We start from the raw sequence: 13,279 nt of genomic DNA on the forward strand, positions 1-13,279 counted from the left end.
TCTTCCCCAAACGAATCTATAGATTCAATGCAGTTCCTATCAAAATGTCATTTGCCTTTTTTTTTGGTCCAGAAATAGACAAGCTGATCCCAAAATGTATATGGACATACAGGGGACCATGAATAACCAAAACAATCTTGAATCTTCCCAATTTTAAAACTTACTACAATTCCACAGTTATCAAAACAGTGTGATATTGACATAAGGGCAGACATAAATGGGATAGAATTTGGAGTTCAGAAGTAAAATCATACATCCATCGTCAACTGATTTTTTTTACAAGGCTGCCAAAACCCATCAATGGGGAAAGGATACTATTTTTAGCAAATGGCACCAGAAAAGCTGGGAATCCACACGCAAAAAGATCGAACATGGGGCACCTGGCTGGCTCTGTCAGTGGGGCACACAACTCTTGATCTCGGGGTTGTGGGGTTGAGTCCTACTTTGTAGAGATTACTTAAAATCTTTAAAAAGAAAAATTGAAGTTGGACCCGTATCTCATGCCGTATACAAAAATTAGCTCAAATGGGTCAAAGATCTCAATGTAAAAATTAAGAACTAAAACGCTCAAAAGGAAACATAGGTGTAAATCTTTGTGACTTTATATTAAATAGGCAACAAATTTTCACCTTCTGTACAATATAGATTTTAAAATACATAGTAAAATGCAGAGTCACATAATAATGTTGAATACTTGGAGCAGGTCAGTTTCTTTCTCTTATTTAGTTAAATATACTGCTTAAATAATATAAATACACAGATCTACGTATGGTTACTTTGGGGCTATAATTATATTTCAGCACAACTATCTTGAAAATATGGATTTATCTCCCCTTAGAATGTGCTTCTGCAGATAGATGATATAATTATGTGTTTTCAGATCCACATATGAAGTTACTATAAATTGGCTAAGAAATAAATATAATAATCATTTAAGTCTATCAAATTCAACTAACATTGATGTCAAAAATAAAAACTTTACTAGCACTTAAAAAAAAAACCTTCCTAGAAGTGATAATTTAGTACGTAAAAATAAATGGTACTAAACTTATGAAGATAAGGTGAATTGGGAAAATTTTTGATGGGTCTGAAAATATCCATATGAAATATTTGCATGCTTTGAGAGGATATATCATCTTTTGACAAAGTGTTTTTTCATAGTATGTGTTAAACAGTTAAAGTCCCAGCCAATCCAGGATTTTGAAAGTTTATAGCTTTGCCAGCAGGAAATTAATTTACTTGAATATTCTCTTTATTTCCATCAATGTCAAGATCTGAAATTCCACCGGAGCAAACATTACTTTTTTGCCTACTAAAAGCAGAATGATGAGAAACAAGAGCGATTTTTCTTATGCAAGCCAGCATTAAAGTTAGGTCTCATGTGTTGAGATGCCATGAGCCTGTCTAGGGATATCATATGTATGATCCTAGTTTGGGGAATTCAGACAAGAGCTGGCTTCTATTTGCAAGCCAGGCCTCAGATGGAATATAAAAGGGTAATGAGGAATACACTGAGGTAGAAAAATGGATTTGCCTAGGAAGCCAAGTCTTAAAAAAGGAAACCAAAGATTTGGTTAGTATTTGACAGACTTGCAATCTGTATTTGATAGAAGACCAGGAAAGGAATTTTTGTCGCTTCAAAACTGTATTTCAGAGCTCCTTTTCATAAACAACGATGTAAGCAAGCAAGCATTCCAAAGCCAGAAGGCTGCCATTAAACACAACAAAAGCAAAACACCAGGTCCAGTTACCCTGCCTTCATTCTCAATCCTACAAAGAAACCACTCACCCACCGAGTGTTAACAGGTTGATGCGATGAATCACACAATAATAAATCGTAACGGAATTTGCAGAAACCGTGCAAATACACTACTGTGACTTACCTGTGATTTCTCCTTGCAAGTGGTAACTCGTTAGCCATGGTGTTGCTCTTGGTAACCACAGGTATCAGGAGATGATGCAGAATTAGTATTGCCTCCTACTTTGTGTGTGATACAGTGGGTGAGGCTACTGCCATCTCTGTCGTGAATCAAATTTTTGTGTATGTGGATACACTGTTGGATCTCTCTCGCATTCTTTCCGTAGGTTTACTTATTCCTGCACCAATAACAAATATTTTAATATTATAACTTCACAATCTTGATGTTTGGTAGGATGTTCCATTTTGTCTTTTTCATTTAGAATGCCTCAGGTGTTCTTGGCTCTTTGCGGTTCCACTTGGGTTTTAAAATCAACTTCTCCTTCACAAACAGCCATTGGGAATATGGTTGGGATTACTTGGACTCTATACATCAGTTGGGGTACAATGAATATCTTTATGAAGTTAAATAATCCAAATCGTGAACACGTTAAATTTTCCCTACATTACAGTAGTTTTAGTGTCCTTCAAAAAAAATGGATGTTTCTTCAAATAAATCTCAGAAAACTGTTATATTCATTCCTAAGGAACGTACAGTTCTTGTTCATAGTGTAAATGGTATCTATTTTTTAATTACATTTTAAAATTATCTGTTGCTGTGTATAGAAGCAGAATTGATTTTTCTATATTGATTACCTTAGATCTAAGCATTTAGCTCACTTATATCTAATGATTGGGGGGGTGGTTTCTATATAGACATTTATATTTGAGACTAGATGACAGTTTCGTTTCCTTCTTGACAATCTTTATGCTCTTCGTTTCTTGTCTTGCTATGCTGACTAGGACTTCCAGCCCAATGTTAACCCAGAGCAATGATAATGGACACTTTTTGTAATTCATATTTTAAACATGTTCCCAGTATCTCACCATTAGGAATTACGTTTGCTGTAGGTTTTCAGTAGATTAATCAGAGAGCATCAAATGATCATATGGCTCTTCTCTTTTTTAATGTTAATGTGGTAAATGACATGTGTACTTTTTCTGATCATAGATCACTCTTGCATTCCTGGGATGATCCCAGACCGATTGTATTCTTTTCTCTTTTTGTACAAACCACTGGGTTTAGTTTTGTTTTATATATTGACTAGTGATCTTGCTAAATTTACTAGTAAATTCCAACTGGTATTTGTAGATGCTTGTGTAAACTTTATAAATTCAGTCACACAGTCTATGATGAATGACGGTTTTACTCTTTCTTGTTAGTCTTTCTGGCTCTATGACACTGTGCAGTGTCCAACCAGTACAACACGTACAGTGTTGAATAGAAGTGGTGATAGCGATCACCCTTGTCTTTTTCCAAAATGTGAGGAAGGAGGGAAAGCTTTTCCTAGGCTGATATTTTGTAAATAAGCTTTACCAAATTAAGAAAGTCCCCTTCTGTCCCTGGTTTGTTATGATTACTTTAAATCATAACGAGTATTGAATTTTATCAAATGTAGGTTTTGTTTTTTGTTTTTAGGTAACTATAGTCTTTATCCCCCTTTCTTTGCTTAATGTGGAGAATTTCAAATGTCAAAACAACTTTGCATTCCCGGAATAAACCCAATGGTTATAAAGAACAATCTTTTTTATATACCTCTTGGTTTGATTTATTTATATTTTATTTATAGTTTTTCCTTTATGCCCATGGCAGATTGCCCTGTAATTTTCCTTTCTTTTAATATCTTTGTCAGGTTTTGGTAGCAAGATTGTACTGACCTATTAGCACATAATCTCTTTTTCTCCTATCTGGAATAGTTTGTGTAAGATTGTTGTTACTTCTTCCTTAAGTACTTGGAAGAATTCCAAGAGCAGCCAACTTGTCTAGAGATGTCTTTGTGAGAAGTTTTAAATTTTGGATTCAATTTTTAAAATATATTTAAGACTATTCATATGGTCCATTTTGTCTTGTGTCAGTTTTGATGAATTCTGTTTTTCAAGATATATGTCCATTTCATCTAAATTTGTCATAATGTTCTCCTTAATGTTCTTATCTTTAAAAAAAGTTTATTTATTTTGAGAGAGAGAGAGAGAGAGAGAGAGAGAGAGAGAGAATCCTAAGCAGGCTCCATGCCATCAGCACAAGAGCCTGAGCCCAATGCAGAGTTCAATTTCAGGGAACCGTGAGATCATGACCTGAGCCAACATCAAGAGTAGGAGGCTTAACCAACTAAGTCACCCAGGCACCCCTCCTTATCTTTTTTAATGTCTGTGGACATGGTATTAATAATTTATTCTGTCTTTCTTGATTAGTCTTGCTAAGAGTTATGAACTTTGTTAGTGTTTTCAAGGAGTCTGGTTTTGACATGGTTGACTATCTTTATTTACATTTCATTGATTTTTTGCTCTATTTTTATTATTTCCTTCCTTTTACTTTGTTATTTGCTCTTCATTTTCAACCTTCTTTTTTTTAAAATTATTTTTTAATGTTTATTCATTTTTGAGAGACAGAGCATGAGTGGGGGAGGGGCAGAGAGAGAGGGAGACAGAATCTGAAGCAGTTTCCAGGCTCTGGCATGTCAGCACAGAACCTGCCGCGGGGCTCGAACTCACGAACCGTGAGATCATGGCCTGAGCCAAAGTCGGACACTTAACCGACTGAGCCACGAATGCTCCCCATTCATTTTCTACCTTCTTGAAGTAGATGTTTATACAGATGGTCCCTGACTTACTATAGTGCAACTTACAATTTTTTGACTTTGCAGGGTTGCAAAAGCAATATGCATTCAGTTGGAACTGTACTTCAGATTTTGAATTTTGATCTTTCCCTGGGCTGGTAATATGCAGGAGGATCTTCTCTGTGATACTGGACAGCAGCAGGGAGCCACAGCTCCCAATCAGCCTCGCAATCGCAGGGGTAAACAACTGATACCCTTACCACCATTGTGTTTTTTACTTTCAGTGCTGTGTTTTAGAAATTAAATGGGATATTCAACACTTTATTCTAAAATAGGCTTTGTATTAGATGATTTGCCCACTCTAAGTGTTCTGAGCACACTTAAGGTTGGCTAGCAAGGCTAAGCTATATGTTCAGTAGATTAGGTATATTAAATGCATTTTCAACTGATTTCAACTTACAGTGGATTTAATGAGACAAGCCTATTGTAGGTCAAGGAAAATTAGTATCAATTTTCAAACTCTTTTTGGTAATATATTCATTGAAATATCTGTATTGCTGTGTAAACATAAACTTAGCTATATCCATGTTTTTATATGGCATACCTTCATTATTTTTCACTTCAAAATATTTTCTAACTTTCATTGTGATTTCTTCTTTGACTCATGGACTACTTCAAAATGTATTTCCAAACATGAAGATTTCCTAGTCATCTATTGATTATTGATAGCAAGTTTAACTCCAGTGTAGCCAGCCAGTATATTGTATATCAATCTTTATATATTTGTTCATAGTTGTTTTATGGTCCAGCATACTATTTTATTTATTTTTAAGTTTCTTTCTTTATTTTGAGAGGGAGAGAGGGAGAGAAAGAGAATCCCAAACCCATCAATGCACCATGAGTGCAGAGCCCGATGTGGGGCTCGAACTCACAAACCATGAGATCTGACCTGACCCAGAGTCGAGCGCTTCACCGACTGAACCACCCAGGCACCCCCAGAATACTATTTTAGCGAAGGATGTCTCCTTTATATTTGGAAAGGATGTGTTCTTAGTTATTGGGTGCAGAGTTCTATACATGTTGAGGGGATAAATGTTGTTAATCTTGTTCAAATCATCTATTGGATTTAGGTATTTTATCTGCATGTTACATCAGCTGCTGAGAGATACTTGTTAAAAATGTTAACTGAGATTGTGTGTTTGGTTTTTTTTAGTTTAGTTTTTTTTTTTTTTTTCAGTTTTTGCCTTACATGTTTTGAGGCTATTTCTAGACATTTCAACTTTATCTATTCTGATTTTTTTCTTTGCACCCTTAGTTTCTCAGAAGTATGTGATTTGTATTTTTACTATTAACATTTGTAACAAGGGAGTGAGGCAATAAAATTTGTTTCATAAAAAGAACGATTGACGATGACAATAGATTTCCTTCTGCCATGCCCCCTGTGTCCTACTTCACAGTTAGAAAAATAAACTGTAGCCTTATCAGTTAAGCCAGTCATTGATCTATGAACTCCTGGCAACACCCGTCACTTTGGTCCCAGGGCAAATGAAGCTAAATTCGCAGAGCGCATTGAGTTACCATTCATATTGTTCACTTTTATTCTTCTCCCAAACCCTCAGGTGGGTGACTTGGATTCTGTTGGCTCTGACTGTGTTTTGAATACCAGCATCTGACTTGAATCTCTACGAGATCAACCTGTTAAGACAATCTGATTTCATTAACCAAAATGACCTTATCTCACAATGAGTTGTGGTGCATAATTGCGTTAACAAGCATAAGCAAGAATGCCAGCTTCCAGTGTTCTGAGACGGTGTATGATGTGAATCCTTTTCATCACTGAGTGTAGCCACATTCTTTGTAGATGGTTTCTTGAACGAAATGAGGCGACTTTCTGCCTTGGTGGACTTTCTGAGGTTTATACAAACTGTCCGTAATCCGAAGCATCAACTTAATGTGAAACTCAGTGTGGTTTATATCTAATAGCTTCTGAGACTTTTTCATAGAAGTTTGGTGGTCGGCAAAGGAATTATTGGAATAAAAATATCACAGCTTCTGTGCTGTGTGCAGATACTCACTGAACGTGATGAAGGAATTACTGTCTAACCGTGCACATATTCTGAGTAATTAGGCCGCGTGCCAAAACCATTAAGGCTCAAATGCCAAGTGCCTGTAGGGAGGGTTCTGTTACAGGATTTAGCAACCAACCCCTGGCTCAGTTACCAGGGGGTGGCACTCCAAGCTTCCTGATGGCAGTGCCAGCCTGGCTGAGACTCCGCAGCTGCCTCCCGGCCACTGCTGGCTTCCAGGGACCCTCCCCGATGCTGCCCCCGTGCCCACCCTTCTTGCCCATCTGCCCTCCATCTGCCTGCCACTCGAGTGGCGGGTGCACAGTTGGGGGCACCTTACAAGCTGAGTCATGACACCCAGATGGCACATTGCATTCACCTTTCCTGTGCCTCCACGGCTCTTTCTCCAGTTTGGCAGCTTCCGAGGAAAGGGTTGCCAATTCCCGTTTCATAACATTTCAGGGGCTCCATTCTGAGGCTTCTGGGTATCCTGGCACTCAAGGAACCTGGGCCTGGGGGCAGGATAGGGAGATCCATTCAGGGATTATGGACATCCAGGCACCCCTGGCCCGCACCCAAAAAAACCTGAAGGAACAAGAGTAGCCTTTGTAACTCCAGAATTTCATCAAGATGAGCTGAAATCTGGTTCTGTCATTTCCCCGTCTACATCTCGCCCTGTTCTACAGCCGCCCCCCGCAAAAACCCAAAAAAACAGAGCTGTGCGGTATCTTCACAATTTGACTTTTATCCAGAACCGAGGCTCTTTATTTGTTAGAGCTAAGCGTTCGGTCCAAGATTTTCTAATTCTTTCTGTGGGAACTTGAATCAGCACCCCCTCCCCAATCCCCCGTAGAAGCAGATGGGGATCTTGGCGAGCTTTAGAAGCCCAGGACTTGGCAGGTTGAGAGTTCTATTTGCCAGGCTGAATTGCTTGTAATTAAAACGCTCATCCTCCTCCTTTTTGCACTTCTGAACTTATCTGACGAATCAAGAGAGTATTTAATCATGCATAGAAACAAATCTGTTCATATAAGTGAAAATCTGCATTTGAAGTCAGGGACTCAGCAGCGGAGGTGAGTCAGTCCCACAGGCTGGTTAGGGTGACGGGGCCCAGTCAGTGTCCGGTGCCCGGATTGGGGCCGGGTGTCCAGTCTTCCCCTCTCTCCCCTTCCGCTGTTTCCCGTCTCCATTCCCTTGCCTCAGCTGTGGCCACAGTCAACACTCCTGGACGTGGGATTTGGGTTTTGTTAGTGACACTTGCTGACACCAGATTGTTAATGTTTATCTGCTTTCTAATACTGAAAAGAAAATAACTCATTAGCCTTGACATTTTAATGTGTGAGTGCTCTGAGACCAAACTTAACTTTGCTCCTTCCAGACGGAGTGGTGGTAATTGCCAGATTGAGTGCACGTTAGAAACTCGAGAACAAAGTGAGGCATGACCATGCGTGGCTCTTGGGGTGATGAGAGCTCAGAGTTAATTTTAGAAACAACTGTTTAACAAAATAATCCAGAGGAGGTGAGTAGCTGGATTTGTCTCCATTTAGGAACTCTCACATGGGCCATTGGTGATGTGGGTGTTAGAAATGGAGGTGGTGCTCAGATGGGAGCATTGGGGCACCACCCGTGAGGACAGCAGAGCAGTATCCCCGGGCGCTCGAACAGTGGGACATTTGCTGAATCTAGCCAGGGACCGCTGGTGTGCGTTCTTACAGGGAGGAGGAGGAACCGTCCCTTGTGCGGGCCCCCTCACAGGTTGGCGAGGGCTCCTCGCAGTTATTCTCTGGTACCTCGATTTACCTGTCACCCGGGCAGACGGCTCCAGGTTCAGCTCAGAGAGCTGCCGTGAAGGGGAGCAGGCGTGAAGATTGCCCTACCGCTTGGTTGCTTGGGCAGCCAGGCCAGGATGGACTCTGGAGACCGGGGACGGGGAAGGGGACGGAGCAGATCTTTGCCACCCAAGACTCTACCTTGCAAACTGGAGACTCCCCAGCAGGGATAGGACCTGGCCGCCGTTAGCGAGGCCCAACCCCGAGCCCTCATCGCTGTGCGAGGAGACATCATCCCAAGTCCTTCGGCAGGCTCCGTCCGGCACCAGGGTCTCCTTCCGTCGAGGTGGCTCAGTCAAGCGCTCCGACTGCTCCCGTTCACATGCATTTATGCAATTTTGTTTTCTCACAGTTTAACACACGTGTCTCTGTCTATCTCTTTCACACTCACACACAATGAGATTTAGTAACCCATTTTAATGAGGCAATTATATTTTAACTCTATTATGTGCAATTATCCACTCACATAAATTGCCCCAGCTGGAGCGCCTGGTGTCCATGTCTCGCTGGCTGGCACTCAGCTGCTGGCCCCCGGGGGCAGCTGGGCCTCCAGCACGGGAACACTGCCGCGGTGGCCGCCCCTGCTGCTCTCCACAGGTGGCTCACTGCTGCCAAGGGGCAGGGACATTTGCAATTTCTGGCCCACCCAGCCGAGCTCTTGATTGCTGTGTGGGTGGCCTAGAACTTTGTCATCCGCTCTGCTGTGCTGGCGGTGTTGTTTATCCAGACCCGGAGCCCTAGGTAGCCTCCTAGCTTGGAGGGGCCGGAAAAACAAACTCAGATAATCGGAGCCATGCACCTTGGCCTCACGTTTTCCCCGTTAATCGTCTAGGCTCTAGGTGCCTCGGTCTGGGGATGAGAGGCGGCGGCCTCTGTACCCCCGTCCTACCCCATGGTAACTTTAAAGCAGAGGTTTTAATGATGAGATAGGTACCTCATGCAAAGTAGTGATTTAATTTACATGGTCGCACAAAGCAGGACAAAGCAGTCACCCAAGGACTTGCCGCCCAACTCACTAGAATGTTCCCAACGCGTTCGCATCTACCTGGGGGTGTCCGTTTCACCCTTGCCCTCCGAAGGCACCATTTGCTTGAACTTTGTCCTGACCTGTCGCTTCATTTTTTTGGAAAGTTCTATCACATACGCATGCATCATTCCGTAGGTAGCCTTCTGTAGCTTTCTCCTCCACGTAGCGTCATGCGAAAGATTCATCTCTGCAACTCTCGAGTTCTGGCTCATTCATAGCCATTGCTGTATATTCTTGTGTGACACCTGTAGCCACCCCCCTGTCAAATGAACCTTTGGGTTTTCTAGGTGTTTTTGTTTGTTTGCTTTGCACTATGAGCAAGGCTTCCGTGATATTCCTGGGTACACAAACAAAGTACAAATACGTGGGAATTTCTCTACCTTGGAGTGGAATTTCTGGATTTTAGCACATGAGAACGTTCAAGGCTTTCAGAGAATGCCAAACTGCCTTCCAAAGTGGTTGAACCAATGTGTGGCCCCCTCCTGCCAGGTGGTGGCTTTTACAGTTTTCCAGATTCCTCCCACAGTGTCCTGTGTCCGGTCCAGTATGATATAATGGTTACGAGCATCATTTCGACCTGTGGGAACTTGGACAGACCAGTTGCTGTCTCTAAGCCTCAGTTTTCCTATCGGTGAGGTTGGAGGAAATGCTCGAGCAGGGTACCTTAACACCTGGTGGGGCACATTGGCAAACTTCCTTGCCTTAGGGAAAATGCAACATCTCCCAGCAACTAGGTGCCTTCGCATTGCCAAGTGCAGCTAAACCAAAATTCCTTGTGCTGTGGTCTAAGATGCTTGCTACTTGGTACTCTTCACGATTTAAATCTGTCCCGCAAAGAAAATGAGAGATCAATAAGATACCAGAAGGTATGAACATTTTCTGGTTGTATCACAGGTGGTAACTTGGGGATTTATGTAATTAGCACCCACCGCTATGCTGTTATCTTGTACATATTAGCTGCATTTTCTCTTTGGGCCGTCAGTAGAATACCATTGCCCTCAGGGCCCCGTAAGGCGACATGAGCCACCCCGAGTCTCCCGTATGCTGACGGAGCTGTCCTCAGAGGCAGGCAACAGTGACGCTAAGAGCTGTAACGTTAGTACAGGGCTTTTACAAAGCATTATTCCTGAACGGCCCGTCAGTCGTCTGTCCGCTGAGGTCCTCAGGGTGCAATGTTATTTCTGTTCCTGCTTCTACGGATAAAGAAACTGAAACTTAGAGACAATTAAGTGACTTGTCTTACGTAAGTGACAGAAGCTGGACTGAAGCCAAGCCTTTGGTCACTGGGCCCAATGCTTTTTGTCCCATCGCCTCCCCAGTCTGACTGTATTATGTTCCATTGTGTGTGTTTGTTCATTTTTTCCCTTTCTACGTTATTTAGTAATCCAGCTGATTATATTAAAAATAAAAAGAAATTCATTTGTGTTTCCAGGGGTGGCTGTAGCCATTAGTCAGACTACTGAACAAAGCTCGCTGTCAAATTGGCTTTCAGAGGAACGGTTCGAGAATTAATTGTAAAAGGCTTACTCGTAATGAAAAAGCCTTAGGATCACGGGCTTTCATTTCTCCCAATCAGGTTTTAATTACTGAAAAGTTTGGTAACAACTGAAGCGTGTAGTTACTGCCCTCTTTGTTCCTCATTGTCTTCTCTTCTCGTTTCTGCAAGACCTCATTTGATGATATGAATCGTCTTTTTAGGGTTCATTTTCACTAAGAAAAAGTTCTGCCTTCTCCGGGGCTCAAGCAGGCACCGCTCCTCCCGTCGTGGGGAGAAGCGGGCACAGCGGCCCACAGCTGCCACCCACTCAGGGGAGCGCGGGGAAAGAGCTGCCACCACTAGGGGGCGTCCCATACAAGGCTGAGGGACGAGGACCGCCCCGCTGCCGAACAACTCAGGGCCTGTCCCCCGAATATCACTGGACAGGTTAACAGAGCCAGCGGGCTCTCTGGCCTATTCCCGGCAGATTCGGAAAGGCGCTTGCCCCGCTCGGGTCACACTGCGAGACTTTCGGGCACTTCTTTGTGCATTGTTTCCGTGTCCGACAAGATCTGTGTGTTTGATCCAGAGGCACCAAGGCAGAGCTACGGGATGCCGTGAACCTCAGCCTCTCCCCGGGTTTCCCCAACCCCACAAAGCAGACATTGGTATCGCTGTTTTCCAGATGAGAATAGGGAAGGTCTGAGAGGTTGAGGGACTTTTCTCCGGTGGCAGAACAGGGATCAAAGACAGTTCTGTCCACCCTGTGCTCTCCTTAGCTCTCCAGCCTCCCTCCATCCTAATGCCGGGAAGGGAAAAGAGCAAATCTGTCTCAGAGGCAACCAGAGGAAGGAGACTGGTCTTCCGAGGGTGCCTCTCCTTTGGGATATTTACCTACACTTGTTTCTTGGGAAGAGGCTTAGGCCTGGATTGAGGCAGCAGTGAATAGTTTCCAAATGGACTCGCCTGGCTGTGTGAAGGGAGACGTGATCTGGATTTCCCTACTAGGGGGAGCCCTGAGCTCTGGAGATTGTTTGTGAGGCTCCTAACAGACAAGAGGAAGAGAAGATACTTTCCTGCTGACAACCACAGAGGCCAGGGCACCATGATTTTCAGTAATTAGAAGCTAATTATCTCTGTCCACCCCTGCTTTGATTAGAACAGGAAGAAAACAAAACAAAACAAAACCTTGAACTGAAGATTGTCTGATTGTAGATTGGAGGTGCCCAGTCTCTAAAAGAACCAGGCCACCGTCACTCATCGGTTCTCCAGAGAGTAGTCATTGGAACGGAGAAATTCGGCGCTCGCCTGACTCCCGTCAGGACTCTTTTAAGGCTGGTAGTTTTGTGGAAATAGGCTAATTCTTTCCTGTGACCTATGTTCCATCCACCTAATATTCAGCTCCTTGTTATTGAAACATGAACACGTTCTTTAGAATAAGAAATGCTGCGTCAGCCTGTGTAAACCTGTCATCCTGTACTCAAATTAGTCCTGATGGAAATGGAAATTATCTATCTATTGACATTTTTGTTTGCTCCATGATATATCTATTGGCCAAAATGAACCGAAAAATCAACCACACCAGGGAACACGACGGTTGTCAGAAGTTTGAGTAGGCCAGTGTAAAATGGCCGCGGGAACCCACATGGGTGCACTTTGTGCAGCTGAGTGGGCAAGCTCCAGAACGATCTCCCGTTTCATGGAGCAGGATTGTCTAACTGCAGGAAAAGGCCCATCCAACTGCCTCCCTGGCACTCTGAATAGGGCAGGAAGCCCTGAGTGTATATCTGCCAAAGGGCATCTCAGTTGTGACTTGCAGAATCTTCCATATTATCTGTTTTTCCCCAACCTTCATGTAATTTTAAAACTTTATACATGTACATTTGGAAGGCTTCTTTTCGCTACTAGAAATTCATGTTTGTTTGTTTGTTTGTTTGCTTTTTAATAAATTGCTCGGCCAATTATTTCTGGTGTTCAGAACAGAACGTGGGATACTCATTAAATATGGTTGTGAAAAAAATCTGAGAACTGTATTTAGTGTTTTTGGTACAACTTACATTATGCTCAGCTGCTCTCCTATTTGATCTATGGTTGGGGATAAGCATGAAGTAAGCGTTCATTGGATGTTAGCATTTCTTATCTTTATTATGGTTATATTGCTGAAAGGTAGATTGGGAAAAAGAAAAAAAAATGCGCACAACTCAGTTGTCTCTACCCACTTAATCCTTGGTGTCACGGGAAAAGTTCTAGATGAAAAATGAGGACATCTGGGTTCTAGTCTAGGCTTTGACTCCCACCAGCTTTGTGACCCTGTAAGACATCTTTGTGGCTCACTCGTCACTAAAATGAGAGGGTCCTACCCGAG

At 42.6% G+C, this 13,279-nt stretch overlaps 1 protein-coding gene across 4 annotated transcripts in view; it reads left to right on the plus strand.

Moving 5' to 3' along the window:
- COG6 (component of oligomeric golgi complex 6) overlaps positions 1 to 13,279 on the plus strand; it is a 129,827-nt gene that overhangs the window by 86,421 nt on the left and 30,127 nt on the right. The window contains exon 19 of one of the 4 annotated variants that reach the window (XM_042905233.1): positions 6,135 to 6,589. The exons of the other annotated variants lie outside the window; for them this stretch is intronic. Coding sequence (XP_042761167.1) covers positions 6,135 to 6,174 — 40 coding nt within the window. The 3' untranslated portion in view covers positions 6,175 to 6,589. Of the gene's footprint in view, positions 1 to 6,134; positions 6,590 to 13,279 lie in introns of those variants that run through there. 4 annotated transcript variants of the gene reach the window in all.

Source organism: Panthera leo, chromosome A1, assembly GCF_018350215.1.
Source record: "Panthera leo isolate Ple1 chromosome A1, P.leo_Ple1_pat1.1, whole genome shotgun sequence".
NCBI classification, from domain to species: domain Eukaryota; kingdom Metazoa; phylum Chordata; class Mammalia; order Carnivora; family Felidae; genus Panthera; species Panthera leo.